The sequence below is a fragment of the Metopolophium dirhodum genome, chromosome 1 (genome assembly GCF_019925205.1).
Source record: "Metopolophium dirhodum isolate CAU chromosome 1, ASM1992520v1, whole genome shotgun sequence".
Taxonomy (NCBI): Eukaryota; Metazoa; Arthropoda; class Insecta; order Hemiptera; family Aphididae; genus Metopolophium; species Metopolophium dirhodum.
In genome coordinates this window covers 123,451,274-123,470,700 of record NC_083560.1, presented here as the reverse complement: position 1 = coordinate 123,470,700, position 19,427 = coordinate 123,451,274, and the positions used below count along the sequence as shown (strand labels likewise).

The 19,427-nt window shown below is 26.9% G+C and overlaps 2 protein-coding genes across 3 annotated transcripts; one reads left to right on the top strand and one right to left on the bottom strand.

The window, feature by feature from the left end:
• Positions 1-7,397: 7,397 nt before the first annotated feature.
• Positions 7,398-15,510, bottom strand: LOC132936810 (transcription termination factor 5, mitochondrial). 2 transcript variants are annotated; one of them, XM_061003586.1, is made up of 10 exons: positions 15,339-15,510; positions 14,197-14,439; positions 13,921-14,095; positions 12,579-12,676; positions 12,073-12,212; positions 11,410-11,731; positions 11,181-11,348; positions 9,023-9,267; positions 8,712-8,936; positions 7,398-8,650 (listed from the first exon to the last, which is right to left on the bottom strand). In XM_061003586.1, exons 3-10 carry the CDS (start codon positions 14,048-14,050, stop codon positions 8,389-8,391), a joined length of 1,590 nt encoding a protein of 529 aa, XP_060859569.1. In that variant the 5' UTR covers positions 14,051-14,095; positions 14,197-14,439; positions 15,339-15,510; the 3' UTR covers positions 7,398-8,388. The 2 variants fall into 2 exon arrangements, with proteins under 2 accessions (XP_060859569.1, XP_060859570.1); XM_061003587.1 differs by lacking the exon at positions 14,197-14,439.
• Positions 15,511-15,645: 135 nt separating this feature from the next.
• On the top strand, positions 15,646-17,784 carry LOC132936972 (uncharacterized). Its single transcript, XM_061003797.1, has 6 exons — positions 15,646-16,296; positions 16,561-16,679; positions 16,956-17,013; positions 17,106-17,276; positions 17,411-17,633; positions 17,713-17,784. Exons 2-6 carry the CDS (start codon positions 16,571-16,573, stop codon positions 17,782-17,784), a joined length of 633 nt encoding a protein of 210 aa, XP_060859780.1. The 5' UTR covers positions 15,646-16,296; positions 16,561-16,570.
• The last annotated feature ends 1,643 nt before the right edge of the window (positions 17,785-19,427 follow it).

Genomic DNA, 19,427 nt, shown 5'->3' with positions numbered 1-19,427 from the left:
GCGAAAATTAACAACTTTCAGAGATCAATCATATAAGACAAATTAAATTTCAGTAGATGATGAGTAAGGTATATGTAACGTATTTTGAATCATTATTATTGTATCAAAATGTATTTTTCAGTTCGTCGTTTTATTAAAACAACTAAGTTGTAGGTACATACCATTTAATTGGCACGTGAAAAATCTTTATAGCCGGATACTAACTATAGTGGGTCGAGAACTTGGACGAAACATCGCACTTATATTCCAATAATTTAAATAACCTAGACGGACAGGTTTATTTTTTGTTGATACATTTCGCTAAACACTTAGTACAAATATTTTTTTGATTACGATTTGTTTAAAATTTGCGTTATGTCAGTTACAGACATGTATTATTTTACAAATGAACAATTCTACTGAACAATTTTAGAATTTAATGGTGTATATTATGATCGATGACTATACTCTTACATAGATTATGATGTATTGTCTACATACGTCAACCCACATTTGGAATCTCATTTTGGGAGACATAATGTTCTCTTAGAAAATTACAAGCTGACCCATATAGGTTCATTGTAATATAATATGTCTCTATCCGTTTACTTTAAAACTTTAAATTAAATTTTTGAAGGTGCTTTATGATGATAAAACGTTTTAGAACGCAATAAAACAGTGAGCTCCGAACTTCAGCCAATCGACAGTAGGTATGCATGGGCGACCCATACGTCCATACTTCCGAAGAACTAAAACCATAACGATTCAATTAGAAATGGAAATGAATAATAAGACGTGTATTTTATGTTGTTGTAGAAATAATGTTACGAAATAAATCTTCTCATAGAGGCAGACATCTGAAATGGTTTCAATCGTTTACCACGTTATTACGTGACTATTGTTTGTGTCGACATTTTAATACAATAGTATTTTTGTTTCACCAGCTCTTTGGAAACGTCTCTCGGGTAAGCCCTTACCCCAATCCCAACCTAAGACCTTACTGTCATACAAGAATAATTTGTTCACATTAGTAATTCTACGTCATATAATAAAAGGTCGAGCATTTAATAAAATTAGTTTTAAATGTTTTTGAGTGTGTTCCAAATGTTTCCGTGTCAACTGTTTAAACCAAATATTTCGTACATTATCTTTGGTAGAATTCACAATATTAATGAAATATTGTGAATTACAACATAATATTCAGAAGCATATATATTAGATACCTATTATACCTAACTATACTTAATGTCTAAATATGAGTTCAAATTGTTTACCTGACGTTAAAAACATTTTTAAAAAAAATCATTAATTTACCAACGATATGGCAATTGTAGGTAATCAACTTAATTTGAATCACTGTTTCAACATCACTGTGACATAATTAATTTTTTTGATTTTAAAGAATTTTAAATAAATTATATGTTTAACACATGACATTTTCATACATTATATTAAATTCAAGTTAGGTCTATACTGTGTCACAATATTTTACACTTTGCACAGAGGCGAACCTAACCTACTACCTACTATACCAACAACTGAATACATAAATAAAACCAATTCATCGAGGAACATGATTTGATTTTTATATCAACGTTATTTAGCTACATAATTCATGATTGTAAGGCACTTTATACATTCTATTCGTTTGAGTGGCAATTATTATAATATATATTGATTAAATATAATAATTTATCAACGTTTGATACGCTAATAATATTACATTATAGTATCAAAATTGTATAGTTGGGTCGTTTTATAATAGTATTAAAGTGGTATTACATTTCTAAAAATAATAAATTAATAACACCGCTGAGAACATTAATTTAATGAATCGAGTACCTTTTGATATAAATTTAACTTAATTTTCACAGGGGAATTTAGACTTAATTGACGCTAATGGTCCCAAAAACTTCGACCACACCTCTCCTAGATGCACCTCTCCTAGTTGCACAAAATAATGGTGATCGTAGAGATCAACAACTATGAAAATTAGTAGATAATATAGACTCATATTAATTATTAATAATTATAATATTATAGATACTATTAAATTACTGTCAAATTGAACTCGTAATGAATAATATGCCTTTCATAAACAGAAAATGTATAGTTTAGTAGCGTATGGTATTTTACAATTTTTTAAAAGTGTTGAGTACCACCTACCTACATACTTTTTATTATACATGATATAGTTTACCTCATAGAATATACATTTTCTATCTCATTTTTATTTCGTAAAACGTATTTTAAGTTATAATTTATTATGGTACATATTAGGTAGTGTACGTAGGTATTTAAATTTATATGATTTTAAGTCAAACCACTTTTAATGTTTAAGTCATAAATTAGCATGAAAATTATGTTATTTTAAATGTGAGTTACATATTATTATTTAGTGTTCCATTCAAAATTCAAACCTAGGAACTTATTTTCTGAGAACAGAAAATTAATTTATATATTACAATATAATAGGTATTTATAACTCAAAGTTTAGTTTAATTTTAATTGTTTACATTTAAGTACATGATCATTAATATTAACGTCATGGTGATGTGTAATGCATTTTTCAAATAAAACTTAATATATACTCATTGCATTTTTAATTAATTAATCAAATTTATAATCAATTTATTGGTGTAAAAATATATAATATGAACTTTTGAATATAAATATCATAATATCTAATATTGTAAAGAAAACAATTCATTTTTACTACCTGTAATAAATTATTTAGGTAGTCTAATTGTCGAAATGTACTCACACTCAGATTCTAGAAATGTCCGCGCCCGAATCGTTTTTTTTTCATAATTTATATTATAAAAATGACATAATATTTTTTTTTTTTGAAATACACAGAGACAGAGTTTTAATCATAATATTGTATTTAATGGTTCCTATAACCTACTACCCAAGTACTTACATACTTAGCAATGACATTTAAAAAAAAATTTACATCAAACTTTTTCAAATAATATACTATTTCAGTCTCTGTAATTCCGAATTGCAGATTATAAGAATTTTATGTTGCAGAAATCTTAATAATGTGTGTTTGTGGTTTTTATCTGATTAGATGTTTTATTCCGCTTAATGTTTAGATGTACACCGAAAAATAAAATATGTAAATATAATGATTCAATGACGATACCCGCGCAATTGTCATGTAATAAATGGACATTTTTTTTAAATAAGGATTATCATCCATTGAAAATGATTGTAATTTGTAAGATACTAAATATTAACCCATTTTTTTTCATAAAAACAAGTTTTAAAAAAATGTAATTCTTAAACTTGAACATTTTTTACGTAGTTTCATTGAGTACTTTTCTATAAAATATATTTGTGTTTAGCTTTATCTAGTTTAACATTACAATATTGAATGTATTTTTTTTTTTACAATACAATATAATATTATAATATGTATTTTAGACTATGTTGAATTTAAATTATTTAAATTATTATAGAAATAATTATTGTTATTGACTAAAAAATATTTGTATCTTGATGTACATAAATCAAAAAAAGGAAAAACATTTTTTTGAATTTATATTAATAAAAATACATGACTCACCTTGAATATTTAAACTCGCGTATTTATTAATTATATTCGTATGAACATGTTTAATCACATGCGATTTTTGTAATTCCTAACGATTTTACTTTGTATATTAGTTGAATAGAGAATTTCCATCCAACTATTAACATTTGATATACCTACCTACCTAATTGTCAAAATCTAACTCTGTACTGATATTTAGTAGGTACCTACCAGCTTTCAAATTATCATAGCCTAAATAACCAATAAATTACGTAATTTAACAATTTTAATCAATAATAAAAACATAATATAAGGTTATCTAATCAATGTTGGATAAAATATCATGTACCTATTTGTTTCAAATCACAAATAATATGGCAAATTACAATGAACAAAATAGCTTAATAAAAATATTCTGTAGATATTGTGATGAATATGTTTTTAAATATTGTATTCGATGTGCTTATTTCACCAACCTTACCACCTGTTAATGTTTATTTATTATGATTTTTATCAACGCTGAGATTGTTTGTGGCTTAAAAAACACTGTTCAAGGTAAGTTGTGTAGGTTACTCAGTGGATTCGTTCATTTGCTTTTTTACGACTGTACACACTGAACATAATATTTTTTTATTTTCATTTTTATTTGAAATAAACAATCTATACATTTGTATGCACAATAAACTTATGTGGTAAGACTGTAAGAGGATTACAATGACTTGACATTTTGAGTAAGAAGCCATCCATTGTCGACACTTAGCTTGATCTGAACATAATATACCCATTCCCCACATTATTATTATATATATCTATCTATTCTATATATTAAATAATGATCATATATTAATCATTAATGATTCAATGATTGAATTAATTCATATAATATGTATCATGATACAAGACTAGTCAAATGCATTACCTACGATAATAATATTTTTTTTTGTCCACTCAAAATCGAATCGATCAAACAAATAAAACCAATTTATTTCAGCGTAGAAATAAATAAATAAATAAGCAAACGATTGGTCGCCGGTTTGTACGTGAACAATAACAATATATTATTATACTTTTTAGAGAGGGGGCTGTCACTGGTCAGATAATAATATTTAAAACGATATTTAACTGCAAACGAGAATGCGGAAGTGTGCACAGGGATAGCAAATGTCTCTCGAGGGGAATCCCAAATGGAAATTCGAAAAGTTGCCGGTCAGATTTTCATTGTGGAAACGATTCTCAAATGGCTAAAGTTTGGACAATAAAAATAGTCGTGCGCCTATGCGATGTTTGGGGGGGGGGGGATGTCGTTAATAGAAATTTCTCACGAATAAGACCGCTATTGACAATTTATCACCTCAACACTTCCACCCCAAGTATATTGTGTATTGATACTTTTAAACTACGAGGGTGACCAAGTGAAAATATCTACAAGTATAATAGGTATATAACAGAAAACTCATCATACAACTAAAAGAACGTGTCATGTGTGTTGGTGTGTGTGTGACCATATATTATAATTACGTTATATTTAATCGCTGATATATTCACTCCCCCCTACTCTTGGTATACCGTATACTGGTTTCCGGTTTCCGTATTTCATAATTGCGACTAAAAATTATAATAACTATTAATTTTCAATGAAATAATTATTCCTATAAAAACTTTGCGGTGGGCATAACCCAATTTCCATTGCGTTAAAAAAAAATACGCACTATATAATATAGGTACAATAGGTAGGTATCGATAGCTTAGCAATATGACAGGTATTCGATAGTTAATGCCTATATTATGTATAGTTACTCTTCATACATTGCTTCCCATGGGAAGATGCATCGAGATTTCTTAGTAGATATTCCTGTAATCTGTTTACCTATATAATGCAATACCTAATGCGTTTGTATAGTAATATATACCTAATCAAAACCGATACTTAAAATACAAAAAGTCAAAAAAGATAATTATTGAGAACCTATCCGGCTACATTAGGTAGCATTTAACACATACAGACTGCAGGTTAGGTAGTGAATATATATAATATACCATAAATACTAAATCGTGAACATGTTATGCAATATTAAGAAAGTTCCAAAGAACACAACTTCACCTGCAATTTGTTTTTACCTCAATTATTATTGATCGAGTTAATAATACAAAACTAAAATAATGGTTTTAGAATTAAAAGGTTTTACACGTAGATAGAACTTTTTCACTCTGAAAATAAAAATTATTTATTTAGTTAGACATTTTTCATTCTGATTTAAATCATTTTTTCTATGCAGCTTTTTCTATCCAACTTCAAAGTGTAAATTCTACGTTATAAATTAGATACCTATACATAGGTAGGTATTTTACTATGCAATATTTTTAGTTTTTAAGTTTAGTATTATTATATGAAATACCAGTGGTGAACCTCATTAACTTATGAGGTACAATAATTTATATTGGTAATTGTAAATACTTATATATAAATAATTTATTACGCATTTACGTAATGGTAACTGAGAATGATTGGCTTGGTCTTAGTGTGTACCTACTTAATAAAATATTATTTACTATACACCCACCACACTTTAAGCTGAGGCACGTGCCTCGAATAAAATCCTTCGTCACGCCACTGCGAAATACCTACCTATTATAAGTTATAACTGTAGATATAAGACGTTAAATAACACAGAACTAGATTAAGAAATTTGAACCATGTAGGTTTTACCTTATCACCGCAACAAAACAAAAATAGGCGGTAAGTAGGTACATAATGCTGGAATAATATTTTAGTAAAGCATAATAATAAGCCTATAGAGGACCCAAATGTCTTCAAAGTTTAAGTTAATTATACAAGGTACCTGCATATTAGTACCTACTTTAGTTAATAGGTAGACACCTACAATTACTTCAACAATACGTGTGAGCTTTCCTTTTCTGCAATGCGAATTTCGAATATTAAAATCTAATAACGTAGGTGTATCTCAGTATGGTGTATGAAATAAGAAAGGTTCACTATAAGCTATCCTTAACCCTTCGCATTTAAAAATATCTTGATAACCCGTTCAGACATACAGTGCAAACTGCAAGGGGACAAAAAATAATTTGTATAGGTGACTCGTGTTGAATAAGATTAGGTAATCCAGCTCGCTCATTTTCCACCTGTATTTAAAAATTAGGGTTTTTTTGTTGTATATTTTCGAAATATATATAAATGTTGATGCGTTTGATAGATACATAATCCGACAGATTAGGTTAGGTTTTTTATGAGCGTTTGATGTTAAATTTTTGGATATTTACTTGAATTCTCATAGAATGATATACTTAAATATTGTTGTAATTCAAAAATAAAATATAACTATGGATACTTGAAATTTACTCCAAATGTTTATTTTATCATTTTCTGTACTTGATAAAATGTTCTAAATATTTTGACTCGTTGTGAAATGTTTACAGACATTTTAAGTTTCAAATTTTTATAGTTTTTTTTATTCCATAAATGTCAATTTAATTTAATTTGTTCGGTCAATAAGTTTGAAGATGTAATAATATAAGGTTTCTCACACATTGTAACAATAACAATTAAAAAATATAAAAATACGTATTACTAGGCACTATTTTTTTTTTAAAAGAATTTCAAGTTTATATTTTGACAATATTTTTAAAATTGAAAATTTGAAAATTATTTTGTAGTTAAAAATTTATAAAACGTTCAATTTTTATAGTTAAGGATTGAAAATTTAAAATAATGGGCCCCGTTAAAGTAGTTATACGGTAACCAAAAAATATAAAAAAATTCAAGCAAGGTTTTTTATGGACATTTCAAGTTCAAATTTGGATAAAACTAGATATTTAAACAAAAAAAGAAGATTTTTGTTGTTTTGTTGTAACTTAAAAATATTATTCTTGGGTACTTGAAACTTTTAAAATATATTATTATATTTTATACACTCAATGACATTATCAAATGCAATTTATTGGCAAAAATTAATTTAACCTACTGTAGTACTAATACCTAATAGTAAAATAAATTACTTTAATCACAATAATATCATAGAATATACTTAGTAATAATATAACAGACTGTCTTCAGTCAGAATCATTTTTCATATACAATGTTTTGATATCATTTAATTCAATTGTATCACGCCCATTACAGTGACTTCTCTAGAAGTAAGAATACCTTATGTACATCAGAACGTTACCCACTTGCCCACTATTTTTTTACCTTGAGTTAAATTTGTTAATAAATTAAAATACATCCAACCTTAGGTCTATAGAATAGTCAAGTAGTACGCGTATAAACTCTTATTATATAATTTTGAGTGGCTTAAAAATAGTGATAATAATGTTGATTGAGATGTTCTTGTGTATAGGAAAGTGTACATACGTTTTTGTGAGAAAGACAGTTTACAGTTTCATAGCTACAATCATAATACTTATAAGTTATAATTTAAAATTCTAAAAATTATATTACTTAAGTTATTTTTTAATATGTGCTTAATTAGGAATTTTTAATGTTGCAATAATTTAACATGTATACCAGGTAAATTATAAGTTAATTTTAAAATGTATGATTATAAGAAATTCTTGAATTCCGGATTAAATATATTATGAATTTAGGTATACTTAAATTTTATACTTGTATTTGAATTAAAAATTACCATATGAGTAAATTGATAAAGATTGATTAAATGTAAGGTCAAGGAAATTAACTAATTTATAAATTGTCATTAAGTGTTGTGACTTTCAACTAATTAATATTATGTGCAACAATCTAAAAAATAAGTTAACACGTTATATGTTGGCAATTTGTCATGTAATCTTATTTAGATTTATTATTTATTATCTAACTTGATTAATTTAAACACATTTTAAATTAACCATAAAATCTATCCAAGTAATTTTGTTGATGGTTCATGATCTAATTCTTCTGTATCGTCAAATGTGACTATAGGAGAATTTGACAATGGAATTTTTTTAGTTTGTTCGTTTGTATTCCAAACACCATCACCTGAGAAATGATATTCTTTTTCTAAATTGTACAGTACTAGTGGTAATAAATATTTAGTTTTGATAGATCCAGACAAATTCCGTAGATAGGAGACATTCTTCATGTTTTCAGTGGACACCAATGCATCTTCAATTTTATCCCTGAAAATCCAACAAATATAATATAAAACAATAATATACTTTTTCAAATAGTTATAATTACACTGGATACAATAAAATCTGCAAGCAATGGCATAACTGGTCTTTGGTGACATTTTTCATTTTAAGGAACTCATAAGTTTTTCGTATTGTTAACAAAGAAATATACTGCCAATAAGGATGACGTTCTAATAATGTACGTAACATTTTTTTGTCTTCTCCCAATTCTTTTGTTAAATAAATCATTATATCATTAGTTTTCCCTTTGTCGTTACCGTTGCAATTAAATCTGTCGAATTTAACAAAATTCAACTGTACATTATTAAATATTATAATACTAGAGAATTATATAAAAATAAAGATGAATGTAATAACCTGTTAAATGAAAAATTGTTTGTAACCAATAAATTTAATGAGATACAATTTTTGCTTTGTAAGTATGTTAAACGTGAATTTACTTTTGTATAGTAGTAAATGAGTCTAGCAACTTGTGGATTGTTTATAAATGATGCCAACTCTGGTGTTTCTTTTAATTTACATAATCTTTCATAAATAGTATTACTTCCTAATGTATAGATTTCTGGTGCTTTAGCCAATGAAGACTCTGGAATTCCAAAATCCTGTTACATAAAAATACTACAGTTAAGCTTTAAACAAAATTATTGAACATAATTACATGATTCTAAATTTATGACTAAAAAAATTAGTATGCTACGTATTGTCATGATACTACTTTTTTTCTATTAATATTATATAGGTTTGCGGGCTTGAAAAGCATTCATAATATTTATTACACAAAATGAGGTGTAACACATTTACCGTCCTTAAACAGAATAGCTTAATATTTCTTCTCACTATTTTCATCATAACTTACTAATTGATTTATGCAATGGCATGCTATGTACATTATTCAATAAATTGTAAACATGATATTATAGTACTTAAGAGGACGTTGTACCCTCATTTATTGTATTCGTATAACTAACATAATATAACAAAATGTATGTACAGCAGTTCCAATTTAGTGTTGTTAGCATAAATATTAGTAATTATTCATTTATTTACAAAATTTACGCCGTGAGGCATTACAATATAATATAGATTATTATAGAGACCGCAGGTAGTCTGACGAAGATATTTAAGTATGTCGGGTGCATCTAGTAACCTAGTAAGTTAAGCTATGATAATATTCTGGTTGGCAATGGAACAACGAGAATGTAGTGATTGGATATATAAAACTTAACGTAAATAGGTACAATCATGGCAAGGATCAGGTAATTTGAGAACGATGGCTCCAATAGCAGGCTAGGCAATTATTTAGCACACGCACCAGTCTAAGTTGATCTTTTGCCAGATGCAGATAATAACACCATACTCGAGCAGTGATCGAACCAGAGGGTTAGCAAACAGCTAGCAGAAGAGAATCGTTGAGTATTACACTCCATAAGGCCAATAACTTTTAAGGGTCTATCCATCTATGTCTCAATATGGTGAATAAAACTAAGTGTGAAGGAATAATGAATACTCAAATGAACTTTAATGTAAGAACATTATCTGTGTTCTCTTAATAGTTTTTTTTTACGATATTTTTAATTTTAAGTGAATAACAAATATTTTTAAACATTAATATTTTAAATACTCGTAACTAGAGCTCAGATTGAAATATCCTTTCAAAAAATGCATTTATCACATTTACAATTTGCAAAAACTATATTTTTAATCTTGAAATTTCTTGAGAAATCCTCATAAACTTGTGAATCATTTTATTTAAAAACACGATTACCTTATTGAGTACAGTATGTGTATTTATATATTATGTATTTTTTTTTTTGTAATAATACTAAAAATAGTTTGAAAACGACCTAAAAATGATTCAAAATGAACTTAAATTTTAAAAATGCAAAAATATGTTGTTGTTAGCAAAGTGTGTACTTGAAATGCATTTAATTCTTAGGAAGCATCGTATCAACCATTTCAGAAAAAAAGATGCAATTGCATCAAAATCTGAGCCTTACTCGTAACTTATTTAAAAATTTAAATATCGTAAAGATCCAACAAGATAACATTGATAATACTAGTTGTAAGTTTGATAATAAGTCAATTTACTCTAATAGTTCCCAAAGTATGTTCTATGGAGTCTTTACAAGAGCACCGTGCTTCCATATTAATTTATATGGTCCAAAAATTTGAAAACTCAACGACATTGGCGACTGAAACAATTACATGTTAATATGTAAATAAAAATGTATAAATTATGAATAATTTCAACTAAATACATATCTTTATATTACCTATTACAAATTTTTGTGGTTTCTATTTTTTATGATTATTTATGCTATGACTTAGCACTCTTTTAAAACCTCAGTTCAAAAGTGGCGCCGCGAGCTCAAAAAGGTTGGGAACCGCTGCTCTAATATTTAAGCTAACAACACAAAATTGGAATTTCTGAATGTACATTTTGGTATGCTATGTATTAGTAAGACACTAACAACACATATGGGCATGACTTTTGCTTTACATAAGTTTCAAGTACCTCAAAATGTTTTCTAATCTGTCCAATTGTTTTCCACGGGGTAAGAATTATTTTTGGATGCTTACTTAAAATTAATTTTACATCCATACCACAAAGATTTTGAAAATTATCTAAAATTGCTTGTGTGTTATCAGGATCACTGTGTATTAAATAAGAATGTCTTCTGATCTGTATAAAATTAATATACTTATTATTAAATTTCAAGTGATAAAAAAAATTAAATCTTTACCTTTTCTTCACTAAAATTAAATTCTTTAAGTAAAATATCAATACTTCTATCCATAAGTCTGTAACTTTTATTATATAGCCTATGGTAAATAGTTTGTGCATATTTTATGTTTTCTACATCCATTTTAATTTTCCATCCAACATATAATTTGAATGTATTTTTCTGAACTTGATTCCAAGAAAGAGACTCATCACAATTCTTTGGATATAATTCGATTGGAAACTTAATAAATGATAATATATGCTGTCCAACATCAATATGTTTCTGGATGAAGTTTTCATTTTTTAATGACTGAATAGACTTTTTTGATATAAATTTAAATCTACAACAAAAAATAAATTATATTAGTTAATATACATATTGTATTTAATGTCAAATAAATAACTAATTGTTTATCTTGTTTAAGTAATACTAAGTTGATACTAAAAAAAGAAGAAAATATTGGGAAGTTGTATAATTGAGAAATCTCTTAAGAGATTATGTACACAAAATATTTGTGAAGCAAGATGAAATAGGAGTAGGAAAAACATGATTTTATAAGGTTAAAAATATAGCCATCAACATCATAACAATTAATGATAAATTAAAAAAAAAGATTACCAAAAATAAATAGCTATTATGTTAACACCTATTGTGTACAATTAAATATACATGGTAGACTACCTTAATATTGCTTTTGAATCAATTTTATTCTTAACAAAACCTCCTTCTTCTAAAAGCATAGCATAATTTTTAATGGTGATTGAATGAAGTGTTAATATTTGAATTTTTTTGAGAATATCGTCTTTGGAGAACCCAAAACTCTAAAACATATTACACAAAATATTAAATGATCATAAAGAAATATTTATTTTAATTTGGATATTGAAAGTAATAATAATTTAATTAATAAATATTCATAAAATTAATATAATTAAAACATATATATATATAAAAATTTAATTTAATATCAAATTGTAAAGTACCGTTCTCTTTTTTAATCAAAAACAAGTTAATTAACTACTTAAACATTTTTTTTATGAATAATTGTATTTATTCACTTAATATATTATTGTATGACCAATACCAAATCTATCTGGTTAACTAATTAATGGATACCTATATAACATTAGTACAAATCTCTAAAAAATTGCTTCAAATATATTGTTTTCTATAACAAATAAATATACCGTCAATAAAGAAAAGTTATCCGACAGTGTAGAATATGAATCATTGTAAAACGATGGATACTTTCTAAAAATTCTCTGGACTTCATTTTCAGGTAAACCTAAAAATAAAAACAATGATAATAATTAATATCTGAATCAGTAAATTATAATAAAAAATAAAACAATAACACACTTCTTTAATAAAACCAAAAACATAGTATATAAAACAAAATGTTAAGGATACCTCTGTTAAATCATTAACAAATATTATGTTAATGGTAAAAGTTAATTTATTAAGAGGACATTGTATCAGCATGTGTTGTCTCTGTCTTACTAACACGTGATAATAGATCATAATTTATGCCTAGCTGTTCCAACATTATCTGTGTTCTCTTTTTGGTTTTAATTTTTAGGTAAGTTATGACATAGGAGAATTTTCAAATATTAATATTTTACATACTTATAACTTATTCAACAGTTAAAATGTCGTAAAAAAATAAACGAGAGAACAAAGGATAATGTTCTTGCATTTAAGTTTGATAATAGGTAAATTCACATTAAGCTACACATAAGCTATTTGTTGTCTCCGTCTTACAAATGTACAACATATCAAAAACTGTTATGCGCGGGAAAGATCCGACAGTCATAACTAAGAAACGAGATTTTCACCACATAAAAAGGAAAGCTTTGGCTGTGCAACGTTGTTTTTATTTTTTTAATATCATATATATGAAAAAAAATTTTCAAGTTTGAAATACACAAACAATAATGGTTTTTGAAATGGCTAGAACTTTTTTCATATAAGAGATATTAAAAAAATAAAAACAACGTTCCACAACCAAAGTTCTCCTTCTTATGTGGTGCAAATCTCGTTTCTTAATTATGACTGTAGCCTTCTCGGTTCTTACCCACGCAAACCAGTTTTTGCTATGTTGTACATTTGTAAGACAGAGACAACACATGCGGGTCTAGTGTACTTTTAATATTTAAACATTTTATACTAACAATACAAAATTGGAACAGCTGGAAGAATATTTTGGTATATTATGCGTTAGTAAGACTAAAATAACATATTATGCAAGCCCGATGTCCTTTCAATTGTTCTATCCGAGGTTCTAACACAGGAGTCAGCAATTAGTTTCAAAGAATGTCTAGAAGATGTAAAAAAAATGTTGAGATCCAGTAAAAATTTAACTGTGATAAAAAAAAAACAGCAATTAAGTAAAATATTTTTGGTGGTCTTTTTATTTCCCCTCCGCAGTCAGCATTGAGACTGTGAGCCGTATATTGCCAACCCCTATTCTAACCCAAAGGCAACAAATTTACACTGTTTCTGTAAGTAAATATAATGTAAAATAAATACCTAAATTTTGTTGAAAAAATGTTACTATATCATTATTTATACTAAATGTCGCACAATAACAACATTTTTGATAAACATTTTGTACAAAATAGATTTTGTTCAAATTAAATTTCATAACTTTGTGGAGCATTGTTAAATATTCTTCAATGATCCAAATTGAATTATCAATTTGCAACTGTAAATAAACAGAAAATAATAATAATTAAAATACATAAATAAATACATTAAATAGTTAAAAATAGTGTAAATATAATTAAATTTATTACAAAGCTATACCTTATTATTATTTGAATAATTTTTTCCATGTAACTTATAATTTTATTTTGGTTGTATAATTATTTTTAGAGAATCTTGTAACTCATTAAATTGTATTTGGTGGGTATCTTTATATCCTTGTGTTAATATAGATGACTTGTATAATGTGCTCTCATAAGTCGTAGAATATATTTAATAATTTTTAACACACAATATTGAATAATGATAATTTATAAGTATTGATTATATTGAGGATAATATAACCTGAACAAACAAAAACAGAAATTGATATTTTACATTATAGAAAATAGTAAAGACTAATCCATAGTATACTATGATTATAGTTTTAAATGACAGTCATGTGATCATCAAAAGCGTCCACTATAGATAGAGGTTATTTGTAGAAAAGTTTTAGTATTTTTTTAGTCTATTTTTAATGAAAATATTGTATTTTTATGAAAAATAACTGCTAATAGATTAATTATAATAGTAATACATATTATTACATATAGGTACACACATAATTGAACATATTATATCATACCTATAAATATACACAATTAATGTTATTGTTAACGACAATATATGAGTACCTATGTACTCAGTCGTAATCCGTGCTTTGAAGTGTAACCCTATGGCTCGATATCGCGACCGGCGACGCATTGACATAGTAGATAAAAATATGTATGCAATTATATTTGAGTTTAAACTAAGATATTGTTGAACATTATCAAGATATCAGGAGAAATATTACTGTCCGTATCCGTAATAGAAAGGATCAACTATAGACAGGTTGAAATACACTAGAATACCTATATTTTAATCAGGACTTTATAATTTTGTCACTGCCGAGGGATATTGTGATATCGTAATATTGTGTAAATTTTGGTTTAAATTTACGAGTTTTAAAACAGCAAATACGATGATTAAAATCTAATTGCATATTTCCATTCATCATAAAAAACATACAATTTTTAAAAAAATCATAGTTTTTTCGGTATAACTTTTTTAGTAAAATAATGCGATTTTTTTAAATAGATTTTTGTATTCAGTGCTTTAAAACACACATTTTGGGTAAAAAATAATCGAAAAAATCGCTTGGGAACTAAACTGCATTTACAAATCAACTACCTGCTCTATAGTTAAGCTTAATAAATACTTACAACAGTGCATTCCAATAATTATAATTGATGTGGATTTAACAAATTGAAAATACTGGATACTGCAAAAGATGTCGAGTTTTGAGGGTTCGAATATAAAAAACTAATGTTAGTACAGTACTATAGTATTGAAACCTGTGTCAACTTCACTCGACAACTTGACTTGTCCCTGTGGTTTTTGTAAATACTAAATAACTTACTGATATCATATTATGTTATCAATGTAATTCATGATAATATAATAAATGTATTATCTATATCTGTGTTTTAGAATGATTGTTATCATTAGACGTGTTTTCGTGGAGGCACGATTAAACTTTCAAAGTATATCTTTAATCCTTAGAATTTAGATCATAATATACTATGTGATGGAGCTACAGCGTATGATTTTGTTGTCAATATAGCGACGAGTAACCGAATTAGATAATCAATGTGCGCAAGCGCAATGCAACTCTTAGCATTATTATCCATAGGTATCTGTGAATAAATATGCGAGAAGTCGCGTTGTGCATGCTGTAGTAAACCGATCGACCGCGGTAAATTTTCAGTTTTTTTTCCTTATGTAATGTGATTTGGTGGAGATTTCTCCAAAGAATATTTTAGGATATTCTCTCAAATCTATTTTTATACCAACAACAATAATTCCTTGGAAAACTGATAACGGCATCGGTATGAGTGCAGCCCGCGGCAGCTGCTAGCGTTTTAAATAAGCAAAACACAACATAATAATATTAATGTTTATTTTACTGTTACGTAATACCTATGTCTTGATTATTTTTCTGAAGTTACTACCTAGTTAATACCTAGTTATCACTTATCAATATTTAACGTTAAAATCGTTAGTCGTTCGTCGAATATTTGACTACGAACTACCACTAGCCTACTGCGTCTATCCTAGTTATTCAAGACTCAACTGCACTCAAAATCTCAAATATTAAATTATCTAACAAAATCAATTGAAGTGAGTAATTTTTAATTATATATATTACATGTATTACATATTATTATGTTTTATTTATATATAATAATAATAATGTTTAACACAATTGTTATTTGTCATTAAATAATAATATTAATCAGTAATTGGTAATAACAATAACACCTTTAAAAGTATAAACTATATAGGCATGAAAGCATGAAACTTTTTAATTACTTACGACTTTACTTAGTTTTTTATATTTGCCTATTAAGTATTAACTTAGATTATAACATAAGCTTCTTTCAGATTAAAAATTATGGGTAGAAAGCTCAGTGGTTGTGCTTACCGAAAATTAAGTGAAATTAAAAAAGATAATGTAAAAAAAAGTATGAAAAATAATATGAAACTTGATGTAATGTTCCAAGGTAAGTTTAAATTTGGATAATATTTAAATTGTTGCATATAGTTGATTAGTTCAACTGTTAAAAAAATTGTGTTCATTGAATAAATATAAATTATTAACATTTATTTTATTTGTAGACATTTTTTTAAAAGAACATAATATTAAGATATTCTAGAGAACAAACACTTTAGTTTTAAATTTTTTTTCATGTTGTACTATTCACACTATAAGAATAGTAATAATGGAAATTAGTTGTAATATAGGTAACATAAATTAATAATATATACCCTATTTTTAGGAGTACAACAAGTTCATACCATTCATACTGTTGCCAGTGAAATCATCGATAATATTGGGTACGTATTTTATGAAGAAAATAGAATACCTAACCTAACTTAACCTATAGAATGAAGAAAATAATGTTTATTGATTATTTTGTTTGTTCAAGGCGTTCAAGCAATGAATTTATTGATTCAGTAAAAAGTTTACCATTTACTGATCAATCTTTAGTGAAATGTAAATCCAATAATGAATTGCATGATAGAAATGAATGTTTAAAATCTCAAATTGCCAATGAAGTGAACATTTTACAAGGACTCAGTTCTTCAGATATGCCAGAGTAAGTTATTAAATTAAGAATTGAACCTAAGATTATTAATAAGAAAATTAATAATATTTGCATAACAAAATAGGTACCAATTTTATTTAGAATTTTAGGGTTAAAATAATATGATTATTTTTGAAATTTTTTAGTGATGATCCTGCTTTATGGATATTAAATGAGGTGACTAGAGATTTTATTTGCAGAAACGGATTCAAACAGAACTTGGATAGTGATTTCTCACAATCTAAAACACAATACCAGTATATACGTCAAGGAAAATTTAGACCTCATAATAGGTACCTCAGTAAAGATTTATTAAAAACAACGTTAATTAATGGTAAAACATGCCAAAGAGACCATCTTAGTTATTCAGTTAGTACTGGTAAAATATACTGCATCCCATGTTATTTGTTTGGAAATACATCAAATTTTTCACGTAAGGGATTTTCAGACTGAAAACATCCAAATAAAATCAATACTCATGAAAATTCAACCATGCATAAAACTTGTACATTTAAAATGAAGATCGTTCTTCAGATTTTGGAAGAGTAGACTTACAACTTACATATAAACTTCAAACTGAGACTGATTATTGGGTCAATGTGCTCAATAGAGTTTGTTCTGTTATTAAATCATTGTCTAGTCATGGATTGTCATTCAGAGGTGGAGATGACAGTTTTGAATCTTCTGGCAAAAATAATGGCAATGAAACTTATTGCTGAGTATGATCCCTTTTTATCAAAACATATATTAAATTATGGAAATCCAGGTAAAGGAAATACATCCTATATGTCATTTTTTACTTATGAACAGTTTATTAAAATTATGGCTGAAAAAGTAATAAGTACCATAGTAGAAGAATTAAAATCTTCAACATATTATTCGATTAGCGTTGATTCGACACCTGATATATCAAATGTTGACCAGTTATCATTTGTCATAAGATATGTAAATAGTATTGGAGAACCTGTTGAACGGTTTTTGGGGTTCATGGAAAATATTGGACACAAAGCTGAACCAATAGCAGAAGCTATTTTTTCTACATTTAATAAGCATAATATTGATATTAAATTTCTTAGAGGTCAATCATATGATAATGCCGCGAATATGTCTGGTGCCTATTCAGGAGTTCAAGCTCGAATTAAGTTAGTAGCACAACTTGCTGATTTTGTTCCATGTTCTGCTCACTCTTTAAATCTTATTGGATTGTGTGCAGCCAGTTGTTGTAGTGTGACAAATAATTATTTTTTATTTGTACAAAATGTATATATTTCTTTTTCATCATCAACTCACCGCTGGCAGATACTAAACCAACATGCTGAGTCAACTCTAAAGGGACTTTCAGTAACAAGATAGTCTGCTAGAAATGATGCATGTCAGAGTCTTAATAAAAATTGGACAGCTGTAAAAAATGCATTGCAGGAGCTAGTAGATTCTGATAGTAAAGAACCACTTACACGTAGTGAAGCCAGTGGATTGTTACGGAATATGAATAAATTAGAAACTGCATTTATGACATCGCTATGGTGTGATATTCTTCAAACATTTAATAATGTAAGTAAAAAATTGCAGTCTATTAAAATAGATCTCAGTTGTGTTGTTGAATTGTATAATACAATAATAGAATATATTAAAACATTACGAACAATGTTCAACACCTATGAAAAATTGGCTCAAGACAAATTTGAAGAAAATGTTCCTCAGTTTGAAACAAAAAATAGAAAAAGAAAAAAACAAATTGATGAATGTAACTGCTTTTGTAACAATATATCAGGAGCCTTGCATTAAATTTTCACGCTTTTTTACCCAACAAATAAAATTTGATTGATATTTATAAAAAAAAAAAATTAAAAAATTGAAAACTGACAATGTTCGTAAACAGCTCAAAAAGAGTCAAAATATCAGATGTTGTAAAAATATGAATTTCAAACGCTCATAAAAATTTAATTTGACTGGGAATATACTGTTGGTGAGTCATATTGGTTATATCGTGGTCTTATAAGCCAGAACATAGTGAATTATGTTGTCCAAACAAAAAGGCGAAGAATGATAAAAAAAAACTTATTTATACCAGTACGATATTATCAAAAACATTTTATATTCAAATGTGTCAGTTAATTTTTGGATTTGATTCATCTCAAAAAAATGTTCTTGCAATCCCAATGA

What these genes read in the sequence shown, in the direction of transcription:
- LOC132936810 (XM_061003586.1), bottom strand. Translation starts at nt 14,050, where the DNA reads ATGCTCCACAAAGTTATGAAATTTAATTTGAACAAAATCTATTTTGTA. An exon ending in GATTCAAAAGCAATATTAAG is followed by an intron (nt 11,732 to 12,072) that starts GTAGTCTACCAT and finishes TTTTTGTTGTAG; the next exon opens with ATTTAAATTTATATCAAAAA. An exon ending in CAGATTTTATTGTATCCAGT is followed by an intron (nt 8,651 to 8,711) that starts GTAATTATAACT and finishes TTGGATTTTCAG; the next exon opens with GGATAAAATTGAAGATGCAT.
- LOC132936972 (XM_061003797.1), top strand. Translation starts at nt 16,571, where the DNA reads ATGGGTAGAAAGCTCAGTGGTTGTGCTTACCGAAAATTAAGTGAAATT. An exon ending in ACTTGATGTAATGTTCCAAG is followed by an intron (nt 16,680 to 16,955) that starts GTAAGTTTAAAT and finishes CCCTATTTTTAG; the next exon opens with GAGTACAACAAGTTCATACC. An exon ending in AGTTCTTCAGATATGCCAGA is followed by an intron (nt 17,277 to 17,410) that starts GTAAGTTATTAA and finishes GAAATTTTTTAG; the next exon opens with TGATGATCCTGCTTTATGGA.